The 24,140-nt window shown below is 40.9% G+C and overlaps 1 protein-coding gene and 1 pseudogene across 3 annotated transcripts in view; both read left to right on the top strand.

Annotated features, from left to right (window-relative positions):
- SUGCT (succinyl-CoA:glutarate-CoA transferase) overlaps nucleotides 1-24,140 on the top strand; it is an 880,365-nt gene that overhangs the window by 749,383 nt on the left and 106,842 nt on the right. For 2 of the 3 annotated variants that reach the window (XM_075558176.1, XM_075558175.1), the window contains one exon: nucleotides 4,896-4,959. The exons of the other annotated variant lie outside the window; for it this stretch is intronic. In XM_075558176.1, the coding sequence (XP_075414291.1) occupies nucleotides 4,896-4,959 (64 nt within the window). The remainder of the gene's footprint in view (nucleotides 1-4,895; nucleotides 4,960-24,140) is intronic. 3 annotated transcript variants of the gene reach the window in all.
- Nucleotides 5,628-5,696, top strand: LOC142457531 (U7 small nuclear RNA; annotated as a pseudogene).

Here is a 24,140-nt window from a genome sequence, read left to right as displayed (position 1 = left end):
GCCAAGTACTTGTGCAGTGAGAGTTCAAAACTAGGCTTTCAGGGATGAAAACAATAGTCATTTAATTTGAATGTACGCTCCTTCAAGCCCTGTGCCCTGCACTTGGCACTCATTACTTCACTTAATCCTTACAAGCTCTTGTTATCCTCTTTTTACTTTGCATGGTTTTGAGGGTCACTTAGACAAAATGCCAAGTCCAAAGTCACCTGCTGGGTCTGCCCCTTCAAACTTGAGCTGGCAACTACTCTGCTGGGCTTGGGTCAAACCCTTCCTCTTTTCATAGACTTTCTACATGGGTGCAGATGCCTTTGGCTATCTCCAAGGGAGCTGTTCAGCTTATGAACTAATTGGGCCACATGGTGCCAAGTAATCATGTTGCCTGGTTTTCTTTCTCCCTTGAATCAACTCATTCATTTTAAGACCTGACCACATCAAATTGTTATGTTAATGGTAAATCAAATTATTACTGTCCATTCTGGTTCTTTTCGTCATTGGTAGATCTCCATCTGCCAGGAACAGGACTAAGAGCTTAGGGTCAGATACATCTACATTTTAATCCCAAATTCACCCGGTTATTCATTTTATCTCCTTGGGCAACTACTTAACCTCTTTAGGCACTAGTGACCATCTCTGTGGAATTGCAGATAATAATCATTCCTACCTAGGGGGGTTAATGAAAAGATTAGGGTACATCCCATTTGCTCCTCACACAATAGCTTCAGGAATTTTGCTAAGCAAAAGACATTTATACTAACATCAAAAATTATTAATATCAGCTTTAATATTTTTTACTATCCATTTTTCTATGACATTCACTGACCTCCTTGGTATACACATTTTTGATAGGCAGAGTTACTTGCTCACTCGTCATTATATATCATTCCTTCAATATGGAACTGCATTCAGATTCCCTATGCATTTAATATAAGAACATGGAAGGAAAATTCATTCACCTTTTTACTGCCAACCCCCTTCACTGTGCCTAGCATATAGGTATCCTATGATGTTTATTGATTTGAATGAATCCATCATATCTCTATTCACATTAAGTGGAAATGTCGGCATCTTTTGTACTTGTTTGCTGTGTGCTTGATTATCTTACATTGATTATGCTATCTGCACAAACAACCGGGGAGCTCCTTGGTGTGCACACAATCAATGTCCCTAGCTGGAGATTTGAATCTACTCAGCGGTGACTCCAAAGATAGACCTGGTGATCTACTTCCCAAACCCAGCCACCATTCTGCTCTGGTACCCACGAGGTCAGCATGACTCACAATCTACTTGACCATAACTAGTTTCACTGATTCAAGACCACAGGGATGAATTATTTTATGCCATGTAACACCAGCTTCTTTTTTTAAGTGTATTTATTTAGAAGAATTCAGAATGTCAATAGTGCAGCAACTTTTTTTTTAAACATTTTATTAGGGACTCATACAACTCTTATCACAATCCATGCATATACATACATCAATTGCATAAAGCACATCTGTACATTCTTTGCCCTAATCACTCTCAAAGCATTTGCTCTCCACTTAAGCCCTCTGCATCAGGTCCTCTTTTTTTCCCCTTCCTCCCTGCTCCCCCCTCCCTCATGAACCCTTGATAAATTATAGATTGTTATTTTGTCATTTCTTGCTCTATCCAGACTTCCCCCCCCCTTCTCTGCCGTCCATCTTCCAGGGAGGAGGTCACATGTAGATCCTTGTAATCAGTTCCCCCTTTCCAACCCACTCACCCTCCACTCTCCCAGCATCGCCCCTCATACCCCTGGTCCTGAAGGTATCGTCCACCCTGGATTCCCTGAGTGCAGCAACTTTTTGTCGTTGTTTTACTCCTATAAGCTGCATCAAAGACAATTGAGATGAAAAACAAAACATTGCCATTTCCATATATAATTAATTTGTGCTGTGTACCAACCCAAACCTGCTTTACATTTCCATGCCAGTCTACGACCCCCATACTGCATTTGAACGTTCCCTGCTCCTTCTACTCTCAATCCACATCGTTTGCTTTCTGCAAAAGTTTTTGCTAACTAAACAGAAAGAATCTGTTTTCATTGTACTTTTGTGTGGGTCTTACTCATGCTATATTATAGATTTCTGCCATTTCTGCTGTAAGATTATGAAAAATGATTCTCTTGCTTTCACTTCAACTTATTTCCTCCACTTTAAGGTATACATTTACTCCCTCCCCCACCCTCCATCCTTAATGCATTACCATTCGGCTCTGCCATTAGGCTGTCAATCTGTAAAATCCTTGAGGAAGAAAGAGAGACCTGATTTGAAATAGGCCCGATTCTTTGCTAGAGAGGTTGCCGCACTGTCTGCAGAGCTATTTTTGTCAAGAATATGCTTTTGAAATTTCAAGAAGTGAAATTTAAGAGAGCTACTCACCGGTGAAAGAGAAAACCATGAAAGAAGAGAGAACAGGAGTAAATGAGGGACAGAAACAGTAAAGCCTCAAAGCTTTGCCAAATGAATTAAAGCAATCAGAAAATGATATGCAAGGGCCCCGGCCTTGTTTGCACCGTAATTCAATATGCAGCCAAGAATACCTGGAAGCCACGACTGAGGTGTCAAGGCATGACCTTTTCCTTGAGGGAAAGGGGTAGTTTAAGGTCCCTGAAGATCAAAACCAAGAACCCTGGTGGAACAGTGGTTATACAATTGGCCTACTAACCAAAAGGTCAGCAGTTTGAAACCAGCAGCTACTGCGTGGAAGAAAGATGAGACTATACTTCCATAAAGAGTTATAATCTGGGCAACTCATAGGGGCAGTTCTCCCCTGTCTTATAGGGTCACTGTGAGTTGGAATCAACCCAATGGCAATGCGTTTGGTGTTTGGTTGGAAGATAGGAACCACTGTCTATTATGAATGGTCAGAAATGCAGCATGGTTAGCCTGAATTTCTGGGTTAAAGGTAACCAAGATTGTGGTGTTGTCACTGGATGAGGTAAGGAAAAGGGAACATTCAGAAACCATTTCTAGAGATGTTATTCAAGTGGAGTTAAGCAGCAGCGCTCTGTTTCCAGTGAAATGAGGTCGAGACAAATGACTGAGTGGATGCAGGAGAGATTTATGTTAGGATTCAGACAGACTTCCTGGGTCCTGAGGTCCTTGCCTATGTTACAAAGCACAACAGCACTTGACCCACAGTGGGGGCTGCAGAATTTTCCAAGATTCTGAGTCAGGAGGTAGGGTTCCCAGCGATAGCAGGCTTGATGATTCTCTGGGAGAATCTGACCTGATTCATGGAGAAAACCTATGGAATTTTTGTTCCCGGGAGCCTTCCCATAAGACGAGCGGCCCCCACACAGGGGATAAATGAGCTCGTCCTGAAGATCAGAGGGCTTGCGCTGGCCCGTTTGCTTCCTGACTGAAAGAATGCTACAGAAAAATGAGAATTTGCAGTTCCATTTCTTTGACGAACATAGGATGAGTCTGTATTTCCGCTAAGTGCCGAACTCTTTGAGATGCAAAGGGGTAATTGAAAAGAATAGCTAGCAGTTTCATATTGGAGAAATTATATATCAGTGGAAGCAAGGGCAAAAGAAGGGTACTCTTCAAACTGCTTCCATGAAACACTTCAATCAACTGCTGGCTTTGCTCTCACAAAACTTTGACATATGTCCCTTGACCTTTATCAACTACCCTTTCACGTTTGACACTTCACGTTTGCTACATGATTAAAATTCAGCGTTAATTAATTTCAACACCATCAGTTCAGTTATATTTAGCTAAGAACACTCACTTTTGTCTTTTGTGAGTAGCACTGCAGGGTTATTACAAAGAGGTAGTCAGGAGGGCAACAGAGATAAGAGAAGAGAAGAATGATTCAGTGTGAAGATAATTGTTTCGAGTGAAATTTAGCTCGGTATTTTTGTTCCTGTCCTTAGTAGTACTGAGATTTAGCACCTCCCGTTGGCACTTAGCACCCCCCACCCCACCTCCACACTGGGGGAGGCTGTGCTGGGTGGGGGCTGAGAATGAGCCGCACCAGAGTTGAATTACAGCACAGTTCCAACACTGGCAAGGATTTTCTCTGGCCAGCTCTGGGGTCCAAAGTGTGTGATCCTAAATGAGAGTCAAGATGTTTCTAGAAGGCTCTCCATACAGTGTGACATTGCCTCGATGCGGAAAAGCAACATGCTGGTCTGAAGAGCATCACCCCCAGGTGGTTACTGTTCCCAAACAGTGAAAGATAGTGTATTTCACCATAAAAGACACCCACGAGCTTGTCTTGCGTGTTTCCTCCATAATGTGACGACTAGAAATGGGTGAAATCCAAGGCCTTTGATTCTTTCCTTTAATAGAAGTGACAGGCATTCACTTTAAGTAAATATACAATTTGAATGGATTCTTTATACCACGCCCCCTTTTCTCTGTGAGTAGGTTATGGTAACAATGTAGATAACCTGTACAGTTTTATGGCCGTGCTGCTTTCTGAAAGCCGTCTTGGTGCCAGTCACCTGGTTAGGCCTTCACTGGGCCTGTTTGGAATCCCTGGCAGCAGGCTGAGCTCATGTGTCTGTCACACAGCCTGGGTTGTGTATACTTCTCAGGCTCAAGGACAGAGTGCTCCCCACTTGCTTTTTCTGCGTTGCTCTGTGATTCCCATGTCCTTCTAGGAGGTAATGCAGGGAGAAGCCAAACGCTTGTGCATTATTTCTTTGACATTCATTAATGATCATTGATCAGCCGACATAATAGGCTTCCATTTTGACATTATTTGGGGCTTAATCATTTAAATTGAATAAGAAAAAGTGAACATTTCAGTGTTTTGCAGTATCGTCAATCAATGTGAGTGGAATAGGAAGTTGGCCGTAAATGTTGAGTTTGCGGGTCATTTCTGTTTGTAAAGGCTCTTCCTCTCTGCGTCTACGTTTTTAGGTATTACACAATGGCCTGGTTATGGAGATGGACCATCCGACGGTGGGGAAGATAGCAGTACCAGGTTTGAACACTTTGATTATTCTCTTTCCCTCCTCCTTTGTGAGTTGTAACACAGCTTAGTCACCCCTGGAACCTGGCGGCCCCTAAGCAACTTGTCGAGACATGTCCACTCCTTTGGATAAGAGCTTGCAATCGTAAGAAGGAGAGCTGAGTCCATGGAATTGTGACTTACCTTTCATGAGTGTCTGATTGTCTCAGTGGCAGAAACACATGCCTGTTTCTTAAGTTCACAAATGTGCAATACATAAGTATCAAGTTTGTTATTAAACACTGTCAAGTCAATTTCAACTTATAATGACCCGATTTACAAAAGAACAAAAACTGCTCGGGCCTTCAGAATCGTGATCATATTTTAGCCTATCACTGCAGCCACTGTGTCATTCCATATTGTTGAGGGTCTTCCTCCTCCTTTACCCTCTGTTTTACCAAGCATACTATTCTTTGCTGGGGACTTGTCTTTGATGAACACATGTCCAAAGTATGTGGAATGAAGGAAGAATTTTGATTATACTTCTTTCAACATAGTTCTGTTCATTCTCCTGACTATCCATGGTACAGTCCATGTTCTTCCCCAGCACCATAATTCAAAGGCAACAAACTCTTTTGTGGTCTTCTGTATTCAGTGTCCAACTTTCCCTTGCATACGAGGTGATTGGAAATACCAAGACTTAGTGTTGCAGCTCTTTTAGAATTTGTCTAGCAGGTTTTCTGTTTGTTTTTCCCAGAAAACACGCCCCTCCCCCCTACCACCAGTTAAAAAGAATACCAAGACTTAGGTGAGAAGCAACTTTGTCCTCAAAATGACATTTTTTAAAAAAAGATTTTTTTAAACAAATATGCCAATTCTTATGGTAGCATAGTGCTGCCATTGGCATGGAAATGGGAAGGCTGGGCCAGATAGAAGTAGTATCTAAATAAGATAACAGAAAGCAAGGGCATTTTCCTGAGAACTATGGCTTAGGGTGTGGGTCTAATCTTTTCACAGTTGAAAACTAATGTTTTCAGTATGCCCAGGATGGAACGAGGAGCTCCGGTGGGATCGTGCTTACGAGCTGTACTGTGATCTTCCAGGCTGTCAGTACAGATCCACCAGCTGCTCCTCAGGAGAAAGATGGGGCTTTCTACTCACATAGTTACAGTCTTGAAACTCACAAGGACACTGCTACATTGTTCTATACAGTTTCTATGAGTTGGCATGGGCTTGATAGCAGGGAGTTTGGAGATGCATTGGAGGATGGAATGAATTTTTCTAAATTAACTCATATCGAACAAACTCACAAGATGGTTACTTGAACCCAAATGCCAACTTCTAGAGTCTCCTCTTTGTTAGTCATCCAGGCTGTAAGAAGAACTTGTACCCACACCCCTGACAGATTCGTGTCTCCAGGGAATTAGCATCCCTTGGGTCTGTTGTCTTTCTCCTCTGGACATTGCTATTAAAACATTCCACATACTTGTTCTTTGTGTCTTTATATTATAAATGTAAACAACTATAAAGAGCCTTGGTAACATCATGTTTAAGCACTCTTTGCTCTTGGGAATGTTGGTAACTCAAACCCATCCACAGACTCTACAGGAAAAAGACCGAGCATCTGATTCTGTAAAAATTACAGCCAGCAAACCCTCCAGGTGGGTTCTCCTCTGCCACACGGGGCCACTCTGAGTTAGGCTGAGTTGACTGCACTCTCAACTCACAAATCATGTACTGCTCTTCTTTTCACTTTTGACAGAGGACATTGACATTAGTGGGCCTATCGCGGAGGCCATGATTTCCTGAAGTCATTTCCAGGTTCTCTTGCTGGAATGTAGGTATTCTCTAAACTTCTGAGGGTGCTCAGTGGGATAGCACATAACATTCACTTTTCCAAGGATCAGAACATTTATTGAGTAACTGCTGTTGATATATTTTTAATATCAGGGCCAGCTTTATAATGAGCTCCTATAACATATCAGAATCATGGCTTCTGACATCCCAAAATAAGAGATCAATGAAGCATGGTGAAAGATAAAATTCTAATATGCTGTTTTATCCATGGATTAAGGAAGGTTACATTGAGATAGTTTATTTTGCACCTGGCTGATAAACACATGTGGCCTTAATTGAAGGGAGGAGAGATAAATGGCTCTGTGAGCCTTGCCTTTCTAGTTCTCTTGCTCTCTGATGGTCGGACCAGGGTGCAGCTGCCTTATCCAGTTCACTGCTTCAGCTGGAAAGGCTCACATCCTGCAGGACATCCCCGAGGAGAAACCACATGGACCTACCCCGATGCAGCCCTTGGTGCTGGAGCAGCTGTGTGGAGACCCCTGCCAGCACTGAGATGTTTACACGTTCACTGACTCGACTTTCCTCCTGAAGTGAGTGTCGTAGTATGTGTTTTGTGAGATGGAGGAAGACTTTGTGGATTGTTGTCGGACATATGGGTTAATGTTGGACTTGTGGGCTTGGGCAGCACTGGGTTGGGATGTTTTCTTGATGTGTACTTGACCTTTATATAAAATTCTCTCTTATACACAAGTTTCTGTAGATTTGTTTCTCTAAAGTACCCAGACTACCACAGTTAGTAAGCAAGCTTATTTGAGCATAGTAGACAAGGGGATCACATAGTACAGAGAAATGCCACACGGACAGAAGAGTGTTAACATTTTTTGATGAAAGCTGAGAAGGTCACTCATTCACTTATTAGGGGCCATGTGCCATGTGCCGTGTGCCTCACTCTTAGCTCTCGAGAGACAAAATTAAACCCTGATCTCCTACAGCAGAAAGGCAATCGAAAATCCGATAATGAAAACACGTGATGCAGGTTTCTATCACCGTTAAGTCATGTGAAGTGCAAAGAAGACTCGAGAACAGTCTGCTAGTCTAGAGAATCGTGTAGGATATCAAGGACTTGGTTTTATTTGGGCAAATGGGGCGAGCCCCCTCAGAAAGGCTGATTAATAAGCTGGGAAATGAAGTGCGAGTAGAAGCTGGCATTTGAAGAATAAAGGACGGGCATTCTGAGCAGAGAGAACCAGACTGGAGCATGTCCAGGAAAACTAGATGTGTTCTACATGAATATTAAGGAAGTGAAGAGGGCCGGAGGTGAGACTAAAAGAGGAATGAGAGCCTGGGGGCTCCAGTAAGTTTAATTTTACTCTTGATCCCCTTCAGCAGGGTGGGGCTATGATACTCTTCAGTCTCAAGCAAGGAGGCAGGTTATGAAGTTAGCATAGGAGTTCCTGTGATGGTGTCTTGAATTAGAGTCACAGTAATAAAGCGAAAGGAGTGTTCGGATTTTTTTCCCTCCCTAAGCATAATCGTAGTGCTTCCAGCATGGTAGCTTTAAACTTTGCTTTTGAAGCAGCAGAAGCAATTTTCTGAATGAAATCCCATTATCTAAAACAGAGGAAAGCAGAACTTTGATGATTGATAGGTCAGCATTCCAACTGTAAAGCTTTATTCCTTTGCTTTGGTGGGTCCTACCGACAACTACTGACAGCCATGATCCCTAAAGAATACTTCAAGAACCATGGATCTAATCCTGAGGTCATCGATCCATTATTATTTTCCCTGCACGTCAGAGGAAAGAGTAAGAAGTTGAGAGCCAGTGCAATTGTTAGCAGTGTCCAAAACCCAACCCCGCCACTATGAAGGTTCATTCCTGAGTCTTTGTCATTCTTCAAAGGAACAGCCGCATCTTTTCCTGTGGACAGGTGGATTTCAGCACCTACCAAAAGCAGTATCAGGGCTTCTAGTTAGCATGATACAAACTCTGCCATGGAGAGGATGCTGACTTACAGTGGCTCCATAGGACAAGTAGACCTGCCCCTGTGAGTTTCAGAAACTGTCACCCTTTATGAGAGTAGAAATTTCCCTCTTTCTCCTGGGGAGCTGTTGGTAGCTTTGAACTAATGACTTTGTGGTTAACAGCCTAGCTCATAAACCCTATTCCACCAGGGCTCCTGGTTAGCATGTTAGTAAGGGGGAAATGTGAATCCGTGACGAACCATGGAATAAACTCATTGAATGTAATACACTCCCAATAAATCAGATGTGCATTTTCTCACTTTATGGTAAATAAAATGGAGAAATATTCAACTCTACTTGCAAGGTTTGGTTGCTCACTCTTAGTTGAGTTCAGTTCTTCCCAAGTGTCTCTCGTGTTTCTTTTTCACATTAATGATAAGAGGACATATAGACACCCCAATTACACGTAAGATGTTGCACATTTTCTGCCCACATTGCATTGGTCAAAACACACTTTAGACTAAGTCCAAAAAGAGGCCTGGTAGGGAGAGATACACATGTCCCTGCTGGTGAGAAATTACAAATTTACACAGTGAAAGGCATGGACACAGGATGGATAAAGAAATTAAGCCAATAATTCCATTTGCTACATTAAGATTCTCAGATCTATAGCAATCTAGTTTTGCCCACTTTTGGAAAAGTTCTACTCTTGTTTCTTGAATTTCTGTAGTGTTTAGACATACTTTTGGCATAACTATTCTGCTGAGTTTCCTTATAGTGTTCTTATAAAATTATCAATAAGAGAAGTCTCAGATTTGCACCCAAATGTATATTTCTAAGTATTCATTGTCTTTTGAAGGCAGTATCTGTGGACGCTAAGACAGGAATCATGTTGAGTGAAACTCTACTTAGAAACACCTCAGAAGAACTTGCTATTACATCTCTTATTTCAGTGTATCTCAATAAGAGGCCATAGAGACAGGTATTAAAAGCAAAAGCTATTTATCAGCAATTACATTAAACTATTTGAATTTCAGTTCTTTAAAACAAACAAAGAAAAAACAATTTTTCTGTGGATTATCCTTTTCATTGATTTCATTTGCTTATGATACTTTATCACATAGTGGTTATGCAGCGGGCTGCTAACTGCAAGGTCAGCAATTTGAAACCACTAACCAGCTCCCAAGGAGAAAGATGAGACGTTCTACTCCCACAAAGATATATACTCTCACAAACTTACAGGGTCAGTTCTACCCTGTTTTATAGGGTTGCTATGAGTTGGAATCAACTCGATAGCAGTGAATATCACTTTTAGTTTTATTCTTTCCTTTCCTTCTAAGGGATATACTCATTGGAGATCCAGTGAATGCTGTAGAGATCATTCAAATTTTCCATCATCAATCCCTCACTGAAATGAATATTGGAACACAGGAAGCAGAGAGGAATTAAAAGTGAATTTATACTCTATCTTTTTTGGTTGGCCAGTGGAGACTTATGTTTTAATTTAGCAACTGTGGTTCTAACGCATGTATTTACACATCATGCCTGCATCATCACATAAATCAAAACCCTTTTTAACATTAGTGCATTTTACTTAGCTATTAATGGATTTCTGATATTTATACTGAATTGATTTTAAGTTACACTAATTTGCCTAGAGCATTCTCCTATTTTGTCATTACTGGAAAGTTGCCTTTGAAAGAACAGTAATAAAATATATATAATATTTTAAATATTTTCTTTACAATTTTTTAGTGATATGTAGGTCTATATAGCATTCCCACAGATAACAGTTTCCCTGTAGAATACTGCTAATTGAACAGTATTCTTAAAAATACCTGATAGACTCAATTATTTTAAATGTAAATGGTAAATTTACCTCCTCAAAATGCCTTTTGACTTAACTACAAGGATATACTTTAAGAATATATATACATTACTTATGTTCCGATTTTTAATGATTACTGATGTGAAAGCACAGCAATTGGTACAATCTAAGCCATATGCTTTATTAATATATGTTGATTGTAACACCCTAGCTTTACATATAATTTTTCACCATCTGATCTAAAGTTAAGACAAAGCAAGGAATTCCATGTGTGCATATAGAGGTTATAGCTAAATCATAAAGAATACTTAGTGCTAACGAACTATTTCTAAGTATGAGGTCAGTTATCTTAATAGTGTATTTTATTTCCTATCTTGTTCATTGCACTATTCTATGTCTGATCTTTAAAGCAAACTATTCAGTTGTCAGTACATTGAAAGTACCAGTCACTCTGCCAGAGCAATCTTTCTGGGAGGAAGTACAACTAGAAATCACTTACAAGCAAAGATGGTTAGACTTTGTCTCATATTCTTTGAGCATCTTATCAGAAGAGACATCATGCTTTGTTAGGGGGTTAGACACCATAGTAAAAGACAACATACTTGGTTAGAGCATCAGAAACTAGAAGGAAGGCCCTCAATGAGATGGATGACAAAATGGGCTTAAATAAACATAATAATTATGAGGGCCAGACAGTGTTTTGATCTGTACATGGGAGAGCTATGAGTAGGTGCCAACTCATTGGCCTCAAACAACAACAATAATAAAAACAATATTCCCTTGTCAAAGATGGAGGGAATCTCAGAAAAAAATAAATGTAAATAGGACTACAAGTGAAAAAAAATAGTTCTTGTTGTGAGCTTTCAATAATTGGATTTTCCAAGAATCCCTAAAGAGGAAAACCCAAACACTAAACTCACTACCATTGTATTGATTCAGACTCATAGCAATCCTAATAGGGATTCTCAGGCTGAAAACTTCCCACAGAGTGGGATTTGAACCATCAATCTATTGGTTAGAAGTCCAATTCTTACTCGACAATGCAATCACAGAAGTAGTCTCCAGTGTTAGAAATCAAAACAGAACAACAAAAACACAGTGTCCTTGAGACTATTCTGACTTAGAGCAATCCTTTAGGACAGAGGAGAACTGCCCCTGTGAGTTTCTGAGACCCTAACTCTTTACAGAAGTAGAAAGCCCCAACTTTCTCCCTTGTGATAAAAAGGTTAGAATCATAGAAATGTATTCATTTTCTCCTAAATAACTAATATACACTGTTTGAGTGCTAAAACCTCCTACACATCATACACACATTCACTCACAAGTTAGCTAATTGAACCAGTGGTTACATGTTGGGTTGCTAACCACAAGGTCAGCAGTTCAAAACCAGTAGCTCACTCTGTGGGCAAAAGTTGGAAGCTTTCTATTAAGGTAAATAGTTACAGTCTTGGAAATCCACAGGGGCAGCTCTACCTTGTCCTCAAGGAAGACCATGAATCAGAATTGACTTGACAGCAGTGGAAGACATGTGAAGTTCTAGGGAGAGAGGGATATGTAGCACATGCCGGTCACTCATGGAGCTTACAGTTTTCCAAAGAAGCCATGCGAGTAATTAGCACTGAAAATGAGTGTTTCCTAGGAGGATACAGTGGGAATACAAACAGAGAGACCTCGCAAAGTGTGCAGGATCAAGAAAGGACGACTACTGGTTAGATAAACAGCTAAGGGAGCAGTGTAGAGACCCTATGCTAGAGAACAAGGCATCCTGGAAGGGCTGAGTAAAGGAAGGGCTGCCTAATGGAAAAAGTCGGGAAGTGACACATTCAAAGTTAACATGGAAGGCAAGCAGAGGCCAGATGAGTAAACTCTAAGCTAGAGAGAACCATAACATCAAAACATTAAAAGAAGGTTTTAAAAGAGATTCGTATTGAGGATTATGATTCATACTAATGAAGAGTAGAGTTGGAGTTGGGGGAGGAACCCCAAAACTGCTATAGCAGCTGTCTGCATTGATTAGTTAGGAATCATTCCTGCAAAACTCCTGCTTTGGTTGAAGACTTTTGTAAAATTCAGAGTGTCCCCAAGTTTAGACCATGGAATGAATTAAAATTACCAATAAAAAAGGAACGTTAACAATGTTATTATTCCTCCAGTAACATTTCTTCCACAAGAGATCGGTCTTTGTCTAAATATCACCATATTTGTGACTTGAGTGGAAAGATCCTGCATTAGTTATCACGTCCCCAGTAACTGCCAGTTTCCACTGCGCCAGTCGTTACTTGCATCATCTTCTAGTCCTGCTGACTGCTGGCCATCGGCCTTTTAGCCACAGTGGAACACGCTGTGCTTCCACGTACTTTGTAGGTGCCAACGTAACCTAGATGCTGAGTTCCAGACTTCAAAGGATGTCCCCGACGTAGGGCTGATGTACAACTCACATGGTTCACTATAGCCGTATTCAGATAATTCTCTGTGAATGCGCATTTTGTGGTTCTTTGACTTCATCCAGACTTACAAGAACTATTTTAGCGGTGAGTGTGTCAATGCTGTGAAAGTGAAGCAGTCTTCAAGGCAGGCAGATGAATTTTAAATTGAATTAGTCTTGGCATGCTGGTTCCCTGATCTGTGTTTTTCAGAAAGCAACTCTAAGTTCTTTTTAATAAAAACTTTTCTTAATATTTTCCCCATAGTATTTTATGTTAATATTTGGCACCTGCAACAATTTTTAGCTTGAGGACATTGGATGTTGCGTGAGCAGACACCACTATTAATTAATGTAGCTCAAGCCCAATGACTGGAATATTAATATTTACATTTATGGTGAAATTCTAAAATGTGGAGTATGATTTTGAAGCATTTGATTATCTAACATGCTGTTTCTAAGTATTTTGCAAAACTTTTTATAAATGATGTTCTAAAAGCATCTTTCTGGATTCAGGATAGTATTCTTTGTTATTTCTGGAGGGCAAAGGTGCTTTCATTTTAAATTAAACCAGCACTTTCTATACCAGCTATTTAATATAAGTTTTTAAAATGATAATTAAAATGATCCTTAGATGGGAACATACTTTAAAATGTGATATTTGAAAACTTTAACTGCATGTGTTTTTGTATGACTAGATTGGCTTCTTGGTAGTTATCGAAGAAGGGATTTATTATTTACTTTATTTTAAATTTGGAGCATACATATATATGAAAAGGAGTGACCACCTAGTCTCTTATATAATTACCCAACGCGCCCTTCAATCCCACTCGAACTTTCATCTTTCTCTGTAGTAGTTGTCTTTTCCCTTCGCTTTAGACAGAACATTAGATAATGTTTCTGAAATCCCATATTCTCACAGTGCAGTTAAATTTCTATAATGGATAACAGAAATGGGAAAGGCTGTCACAAATCACACTGGGGAACAAGAAAAATTAAGAGGAAACCAGCGGTTCAGCTTATATCCCTCTATAAAGTTTAAATATGTTGGTCTTCACAAGGAATTCAAAGTAAAACCAATCTGAGAATGAAAGTTGAGATACGTATTTCTTCCAGAAAAACCTTTTTAGATGACAACAGGAAGAAGGTGTAAAGTTTTCATGTTGTGTGTAGGGCATAATCTATCTTCTAGAAAGAACATACTCCTTCAGGGACCAGGTTGAGCTGCAAAAGAGGAAAGAGATGAAAGGAAGGTTCTACATTCTGTCAACAGAATGAGGGAGAGCTGGCAGGGAAGTGATTTTTCAAGTAGACCAGCCATGGTATTTCCCCAAATCCTCAATTATTTTTAAACCTTATTTTAGCAATAGCCGTGGCAAATCACTGATATGAAATGAATCAGGATGCCCTCAGGTGATGCGCCATGGAGTGCCTGCAGCCTTCCTGGGAGTCTCCTTCCAATGACGCGGGATCGTAGACATTGTTACTGCTCAGTGAAAATGAATAGCGCAGTGACTTCCCTTCCTAGGAGAGCAGGGAGGAAACACAGGAGGCATGAATTGTATCCTTAGGAATGTCTTTCCATCAGGAACCTGAGAAGCCCTTAGAGCCAAGTTACTGTCCCTGATACAACTTAGGGATCTCCATCAACTATGCTTATCTGTGCATTGAGGAAGAAATATTTCATGAACCTGGACTTCCATGCGAGGGGGATTCATGTGCCTGTTACTTGGAACTGGGAAGGTAGCCAGGATTCAATTGTTTCTCTCCAGCATGTCCTTATCCACCTAGACCCTAATGGGTTTCCTGATGACTGAATCTATCTCACAGACAAGAAACTCTTGTTGCAAATCAGCACTAAGTTATTAATTGGTGTCTGAGATGACAAATTTACTTCTAGAAAGCATATTTTTGCTAATGAATTTTCCTGAGTTAATATAGTAACTTAATTGGATTTACAATTTCTTTGGGATTATTTTCCAAGCATTGTTATATAACATGGTTTTGGATGTAAGGGTGAGTTTGAGATTATTTGAGTGGAATTCTGAATGTCAAACCCAATATAAAAATAGAACAAACCCAAAACTGTTAGATCTCATCCTCTCACAGGAGAGCTATCCCTAGGTCCTTGGCTTTGCGTGAGAAAGAATTCACGCTGAAGCCTGTTTTGTGACCCAAGTGAGTTTATAGAGAAGCAGCCCCGCCGCTCCTGGACTGCAGCCCGGGCCCCACAGCGCTGTATCGGAGCCCCTGGGAGAGAGCCCAGAGCAAAACCTCTGGCTTTTCAGGGGCCCTGTTGGGAGGGGTGGTCGACAATACTGCTTGACCCCATTGGCTGAATCAAATTCACCTGGCTTAGATGGGCCAATCCAGGTGCAACGCCCACCTAAGTGTACCACCTCTTCCTGGCTGGCAGCTTGAACCTAACCAAACCAAATGAAAAATGGGAAAAGCCAGTGGTCTGATGAAGGTAATGCAGTTTTTCTTTTTTCTTTTTGGTCATAGACGGTGGACAAGAAATGTTCTGTAGTCAACTCTTGTCTCTGTTGCATTCACTGCAGATTGAGTTTATTTGGGTGCCCAGCCAAGGGTTTTGGGGTTTTTTTGGATCAAATTTAATTACTGACTTTATGATATGCCTTTAGGGAAAATATAAGATTAACTATATGTAATTAGGCAAGTAAACTGGCTGGAGAGACAGAAGCAGACACTATGTACTAGTTAACTGCAATTATTTTGACAGTATCTTCTAGTCCGTACTTCTTCGTTAAGGAATTAGCTTGAATCATCAAGAAGTGGCATTAACATTGACTCTTGGTGACTTCAACCTGATGTGAGATGATTGCCTCCATTGCTAGGTTTATTCACAGCTGAAAGGGGGTTATTTTATTCTTCCTTGGAATATATATTTGGAATATATATTGGCTTTTAGCCTCTCAGTCAGCCCTACCAAGTAGGGAAAGTTGAGAATTGGGCAGAGTATCATAGGATTAAAAAACAACAAAAAACATATCCTTGAGATATCAATTCATGTTTGGATTAAGAGGACATTGGCATAAAAAATATCAATTCAATCATATTTAAAATATCACACTTTAATTTTATATAGGCATAATATTATGTTAATGTTAATAAGATCTATTGGCAGGTGTGAAGAAGTGGTAATATAGGCTTTAAGTAATAGGCTAAATAACATCTCCATATATCTTAACACAAGCAAGAGGTCATATACAATATCCCATTTATCACCTCGCCTCTCACCACAAGGATTTATTTGTCACAGACTTGAGTGTGCAGACTCATGGCTTATTTTTCCAGCTGGTGTAAATGCTGTCTTCTGTGTATCGGTTACAAATAAGCTTCTATAAAACCATATTTGCATGATGTCACATCTATGCCAGGGTTTGGCATTAGCAGTGAATATATCTCTAGGCCCACTCTTTGCATAAGATTTGGATACACACATCGAGGAGGAGGAGGACTACGGGGGCCTGAACCTCTGCCAAATGGTTCCTCATCTGAACGTCATATAAGTTACAAAGGACATGTGGTGTTGGGGAGCAACTTAGATACTCTGCATGCATTGAAATTCTTCCTATGGGTTCTCTTCTGTTTCTGAGTCTGCTCTGACCAATAGTAGCCCATCATACAAGGCTGCAACCTTTACACAAGAGGATTACCCCATCTTTCTCCCATGGACTGACTGTGGTTCACACTGTCAACCTTTTGGGTAACAGTCTAGTGCTTAACCACTGTGTCACGTAGGTCCTTTACGAACTCTACATCCCAGATAATTTCAAGAAACTGTACATTTTAGCTTAATGTTATTTAATTTAAGAAGTTAACGTTAATACAGTGCATTCTGAGGACATGAAGAGAGCATGTGGTAAAATAAAAATGCAAATAAATGCTCTAGTCACAAAAAGGTGGAGAAGCTCCATGCACGGAGGTGTAAAGGGGGTCCCCAGCACAATCTACTCCCATGAGCTAGCCCCTCCAAGACAGAGGCTACTTGCTTCCCCACCCGCCTCTTCTTCCTTTTTACTGTGAACTGGGTAATGTGTGTGATCTTTATTCTCCTCACAAAAGCACCCTTTGGTGACGCTCTCCTGCTGTAATGGGATTAGGTGTTTTTTCTTTTAATTTACATGAAAAGTGCAAGTCACTGTGTGGAAATGTATGAATTTGTGAATAGATTTTAATAGCATCCTTATTGTGGGTCATTTGGATTTTAAATGAGGGAACATAGCACATATCTATCTGCTGAGCAGTGATCCACCTCTGTCTTTATCTCTGTCTTCTCTAACTCCATCTCTGTTGCTGTCACATCTATGAGCATTTTCTGTACCAGCTTTTAAGTCCCCAGGACAATTCAGTAAGCCATATAGTATTATGTCCATCTTTAAATAAGAAAACTGAGATATGCTGCAAATTCCAGCATGAATTGAGTGTGGGGGCTGCGATTCAAATGCATGTGTGTCTGATGCCACAACATTTTGACCTTTTTTCACTATTTACTATTGTCTGTTAAAGTTGAGCCATAAAAGTAAAGTCGAGCCAGTTCTGATTCTTCACCTTACAATTTTAATGCCTTTCTTAAAGGTTGCTTAATGTAGGTTGGAACTTCTGAGTAGTGCAAATGGCTGAGTACTTGGCTGCTAACTGAAAGGTTTGCAGTTCAAATCCATCCAAAGTGGGCTTAGAAAAAAGACCTGGATATCTACTTCTGAACAGCCAGGCCATTGGAAACCCTGTGAAGCACCGTTCTCCTCTGACTCACAGAGAACCAGTTGGCTGCTCTGGTTCTTCATAGTGTATTTTATCCTATTTTAACCATTTTGTTAAAGATTCGCTTAAAATTTTTATTTAAAGAAGCCTAAGTTTCAGACATTAGGATCTTAGAATGAGCTTATTTCATTTCAGAATGGAGTTTATTTTCTCTGAAGGCAATAACTGTAATTCTATGGGAAAAAAAGAAAAGCCACTCTAGTTTGATATTCTCAAGAGAATGTAAGTGTAAATGCACCAAAACATGTGGATTACATTTCTCTCAAGTTGTACTTTTTTCACACATTAACAGACCAGCAGCTTGGAAATGGGGAAATATTTGGGGTCTGTGCAGACGTCAATCATTAATGGGCGACCTAAGAGGCTAAGCTGCCGCCCTGATTTACCCAGGTTTCTTGTAGTAACAGAAATCTTCTCAGGTTTATTTGTCACTTAATCTACGGCTTCATGCTGTGTGTGAAAATTTCTTCTTGTTGAATTAGGGCTGGTTGTACTTTAAACTGAAAACCTCGTTTCTCTGTAGTAATTTCTTGATAAGAAGGTCTAGTGATTGGAATGCAAAAATGTGAGATGAAGGGTCAGTCGTTGGAAAGAATGGTCTTGGTGATATAAATGACTCCAATTATTGAATGATAGAGTTTTACAAGACAGATTACTTAGTGTAAGACCTCCCCCCTCCCCCCAACAACATAAATAGGGAATGTACGTGTATGCTTCAACAAATGGAAGAGGCAGGAGTGAAATCTAATATGTCTGTGGAAAGGGACAATGGAGAGCTCAATATCATCCATCAGAACAAGGTCAAGGGCAACTGCTCAGCAGAACACCGATTGTGTATGTGCAAGTTCAAATTGAAATTGATCAAAATGAAAAGAATCCATGAGAGCCACAGTACGACCTTGAGAATATCCAGTTAAATTTAGAGATCTTCTGAAAATTAGAGTTGATCCATTGAACACTAATGACCAAAGGCCAAATGAGCTGAACATCATTAATGAGAAAAGCCAAATGTCATGAAAAACACAGCAGACAAGAAAGAAAAGACTAAAATGGATGTCAGAAGAGATGCTTGAAACTTGCTCTTGAATGAACAAGATGGGCATGACGCAGAAGAAAAAGACAAAGTATTAGCAAAATATATTATGGCCTGGAGTTAGAAAGCCAAAAGAAAATAATATGGTCAGTATTTGCTAAGCTAGGACAAAAAACAAAACACCTCACTGACATCAAGTCAATTCTGACTTGTGGGCTACTCGTGGGCTACTAACCACATCAGCGGTTGAAAGCCCCATTTACTTGGCAATAGAAAGATGAGTTTGTCTGCTCAAGTAAAGATTTAAACCCAAAGAGGCAGTTCTGTTCATATCTAGGGGCACTATGAGGATATGATAAGCTGGGGGGGAGTAAGCCTTGAGTTGCAGTATTAAAGGATTCTACTGACAAAATATCAAAAGACGAAGGAAGCATCAAAAGATAATGAATAAAAAAAAAAACCTCTTTACCCCAAATATATAGTCAATGTTCAACCGTTTCAGGAGTTTGCAAAGGATTGAGAAGTGGTGGCGTTCGTGAGGTTCACGCTGCACTAAAGGCATTGGGACCAAACAAGGCTCCGGTAATGGATGGACTGGCAATCGAAATGTTTCAGCAATGGATACAACAATGGAACCGCTCATTCGTCTATGCCGAGACATTTGGAAGACAACCCATATGTGGGTCCTTGCCAAAGAAAAGTGACCCGGCCAAGCGTGGAAATTAATGAACAGTATCATTAATATCACACAAGTAAGATGTTTCAAAAACAGTTGCAGCAGCACTGCCAGAATGTCAAGCCAGATTCCAAAACGTATGTGGAATGAAGGCTACCATTACCGATGTCAGACAGATGATCCTGACTGAAGGCAGAGAACACCAGAAAGACCCGAAGTCATTTGAACAAACGCAAGCGAACACTGCATGGTTTAAAACCATAGGGAAAGTGTGTGTGTGTGTGTGTGTGTCAGGATTGTATCCTTTCACCCTATTTAGAATCTGTGTGCTGAGCAATAATCAGAGACACTGGATTGTAGGAAGGATTATGCAGCACCAGGACTGGAGGAAGACTCATTAGTGAACAGCGGTATAACTTTAATTCGACCTTTCTTGCGGACAGCACAATGGACTTGAAGCACTTAGTAGTAAATATCGAAGACTGTCTTCAGCATGGGTTACACATTGACATAACAACCACAATCAAGACATCCACACACACAGATCTATCAGCAGTATCATGACATCCAGAAAAATATTGAAGTTATCAAAGATTTCAGTTTACTTGAATCCACAATTATGCCCAAGGAAGCAGTAGTCAAGAACTCAAATGACAAATTGCATTGGGCAAATGTACCACCAAAGGCCTCTTTTGAGTATTGAAAAGACGCCACTTTGAGAACTAAGATGCTCCTGAGCCAGCCCCTGCATTTTTATCGCTGCCTATGCCTGCAAAAGTTAGCCAATGAACATGGAGAACTGAAGAATTGGTGCCTTGGCATTCTGGTGGTGCGGAGGGCTATACACTATCTCGTAGATTGCCAGAAAAAGGCGCAAGCTTGTCATGAGACAAGGACAGTCAGAATGCCCCTGAGACGTGAACACGGCGAGGTGTCCTCGCACGTGCTGTCGGCATTATCAGGAGGGAAGGCCCGGTGCTAAGTGGTCGGCTAGGTAAAACTGAGTCATTTAAAAAAGGGGACGCCGGTGGGGTGGCTGAGACAGATTCACATGGTGGCTTCCTCACGGGCTCAAACTAGCGACTGTTGTGAGCGTGCGGCGGACCGGCCGTTGTTCCGTAGGGTGGCGCCGCTTTGCACACGGGGCTGCTGTAAGTCAGAACTGTGGCACCTACCACCAGCAACAGTCTGTGAAGTAGCGAACACGGAAGAGTGATGGAAGCACCTCGTGGATAAACAAAGCAGCTTTCCAGGGTTGTTGAGATGATTGCTGCTGCCGGGACCTGCCCGAGTTGACCCTGGACTCAGGTCTGCCTCATGCACTGCGGGTGGTTTACACTTACTATTTTTTGGAAATTGAGTGTCAGACCTTTATAATGTGGCTTATTATGAAAGCTCCTTTGAAATCTGTTTAACATTATAGCAACCCAGGCCTCCTCTGACAAGCTGCTGGGTGCGCAGTGGCCAGGAATTGAACCCGGGCTTCCCTAATGGGACGTAAGAATTTCACAACCAAACCACAAATGGCAAATGCGATTGATCACTAAAACAAAAACCAAGCCAACAAACAAACTCACTGCCATTGGGTCAATGCTGACTCGTAGGGATCCCGTAGGACATGGTAGAACTGCCCCTGTGAGTGTGTGGGACTGTAACTGTACAGGAGTGAAAAACCCAGTCTTTATCCTGAGGAGCAGCTGGAGATTTAGAACCACTGACCTTGCAGTTAGCAGCCCTTTTCACAACCACTACACCATTGAGCATTGATACTCCCTTAATAGCATCTGGAATATAAAGGCTCTTGGCGAAAAATAAAACTAGCCACATGATAGTTATTTTTGAAACAATAAAGGGTGTGCCTTTAAGAATCTTTCTCAACGGATTCTTTTGTTTTACAAGTGTTTAGCTAATACCTACTGTGTGCCAAGTGCTAGGTAATAAAAGCTCAGTCTAATGAGGCATGTGACAATGACCGAGCAGATGAAATGTCTTAGAAACAAAGAAACCCTGGGACTGCTGTTGCCACATGTGTGTGCCAGCCTAAGCAGCTCCTTCATCTGTTTTACAAGTTGCAGTCCTGGATAAATATGTTGTGAATAATATCAGTGCAAACCATGCAGTGTGAAGGCATCCTCCAAAATAAATACGCATGAACCTCAGACAGATTATGCAAGCAAAGGCAGTAATTCAGGTAGCAGAGATGAGACTGTATATGTAGTAGCTTGTTTAAAAGCCAGTTGCTGTTGAATCATCTCCAATTCATGACGACCACATATGTGCACAATTGAACTGCATTCTCCAGGGGTTTCATGGCTGTGACTCTGTGGAAGCAGACCATCCGACCTTTCTTCTCAGGTACCTCAGGAGGAAGTAGAATTGCCAACATGGTGGTTAGTAACTCAGGTATGATTTTCACCATTCAGGGACTCCGACAGTTTGTTTAGGGGAAAATCAAAGAAGGATCACTTTATAGCACAATGTTTCTAAAATGAACTCTGTAGAACCTCATAGTTTGGTGAAATCTGAATAATTATCTTGTTAATAAATGACCTTATTGTCAAATGATCAGAGAAATACCGTGTAAAGCAAAGCACATGGAATTTTCTTTAACTCAGTCTTTTTCAGAACCTTTGATATTGTAAAATATGTTCAAGTCTCCAAGAAGGTGATGCCAAGTGTCATGATTCTTTAAGTGATTGGACACTAGAGCTCTTTGGGCCCCAGACTCATCTTAAGCTTTCCTGGAAGTGGAGTTTAGAGGATACCCCATTAGGAACATAGGACAAGTCTAATGAATTGACTCCCAATACCAGTGGTTCTCAACCTTCCTAATGCCACGACCCTTTAATACAGTTCCTGCATGTCATGGTGACCCCCAACCATAAAATTATTTTGTTGCTACTTCATAACTATAATTTTACTAATCTTATTAATCATAATGTAAATATCTGATATGCAGGATGTATTTCCATTATTAAAAATTGAACATAATTCAAGCATAGTGATTAATCACAAAAACAATATGTAATTATATATTGTGAAACATTTGTTGCTAATGACAGATAAATGAAACTTTGTGTTAAAGAACGGTGTAGCATGCGGTCTCCATGCCAGTATCTGGGCAGATCTGCATGTGGGCGGACCCGCCTGGAGACGGATAAAGGAGTGGTGTCTTAGTTCCTAAGACCATAGGAAATATGTGTGGCCCCTGTGAAAGGGTGATTACACCCCCACAGGGGTCACGGCCCCCAGTTTGAGAACCACTGCCCTACACTAACAAAGTGGTGTTTGCTAGCCGCTGTCTAGGAGTCAGTCACCAACTCATGGAATGCCCCCCTCGCCCTACACACAGACACACACACACACACACACACACACCAGGGAACTGATTTCTGCCAGGTCTTGGACATCCCCACAATCGGTGGTAGATCAGCTCATTGTGATTATTAGGGGTTTCCTGGGCTTAGTGTTGCAAGTAGTTCACCAGGCAGGAATGCAAATAAGAAAACTGATGCTCCTTAGAGGACTAGTATTTGACCTTGGAGAGAAAGAGAGAGAGAGAGAGAGACAGGTTTTACCTACCAAAGCATTCGATTAGAATGGGCCCTTTCTCTTCTGAGTGATGAGTACCCTTGGACTTCGTGGGGGAGCGGGTCAGATAGAACCAGAGTCTGCAGGTCGACTGACAAGTTGCAGGAGAGGCCCTGGGGGGTGGGTTGAAATCACTCTAAGCGGGCCATGGACCGTCCCAGTGAGGGCCCTATTTGACAATGACAGGCTTTGGTATTAGAAATGGGCTGAGAGTAATGCTGAAATGCAAATAAGAAATAGCTCACATGGGGATGCTCTTGCACTAGAAGCAAAGACTACCCTGGGATCTAAAGAAATCACTTAGAAGAAAACGCTTTCCCCTCATTGAGCCTCAGGAATGCTGCCCTAGGGAAGTCTGCATAATTTTTCTGTACTCTGGCTCAGAAAATGGAGTTGATTAAGTAAAAGAAATTTTAAAAAGAGTGACATAGATGATGAGGTGATTAAAAGGTAGGATTTAAGTGGCAAAAGGTGGAGAATTTAAGATGCATGCTAGAGTAGTGATAACAATGGGTATATGATAGCTGCCTATAAATACCCAATTAATTGCTTAATGTGGTGAATGGGAGAGAGAGAGAAAGAGAGAGAGAGAGAGAGAGAGAGAGAAGATTTTAACTACCAAAAGGAAAATTTGAAGTACATGAAGGAAACAAGATTTGACAGTAAGAGTAACTTGACTACCACCATGCCGGAAATCACTTGAGTTATTTGGGTAAATATTCAGGATGATACTTTTTTTCCCACTCATAACATCCTGGTGTCAACAAACTTTTCTCCCCCAAGGATGTATAATTTTCCTGTTTCTTAGTAGGAGAAATTGAAGCAGAGAGAAAGATGTTTTTCATTTGCCACATCGTCTTGTGGGCTGGTGACAAAGTTTAGTGTTGCATCCAGCCTCTCGAGATGCTAAACTGACTTGTATCAGCATCCTCCACAGGAAGAATCATAGAAAATATTTGCATTGTGTTCCAGAATGTGTGAAGCATGATAAAGTTGATAAATACAGGAAACCATGGGTAAAGCTTGTTCCCAGTCATTTGGACTCGGCCTTAGGTGCGCTACATTCAATTCACTCACTCACTGCCATCAAGGGATCCTAGTGGATCCTAGGGTAGAA

This window comes from Tenrec ecaudatus, chromosome 9 (assembly GCF_050624435.1).
Source record: "Tenrec ecaudatus isolate mTenEca1 chromosome 9, mTenEca1.hap1, whole genome shotgun sequence".
NCBI classification, from domain to species: Eukaryota; Metazoa; Chordata; class Mammalia; order Afrosoricida; family Tenrecidae; genus Tenrec; species Tenrec ecaudatus.
This window is presented reverse-complemented; position numbering and strand designations above follow the sequence as displayed.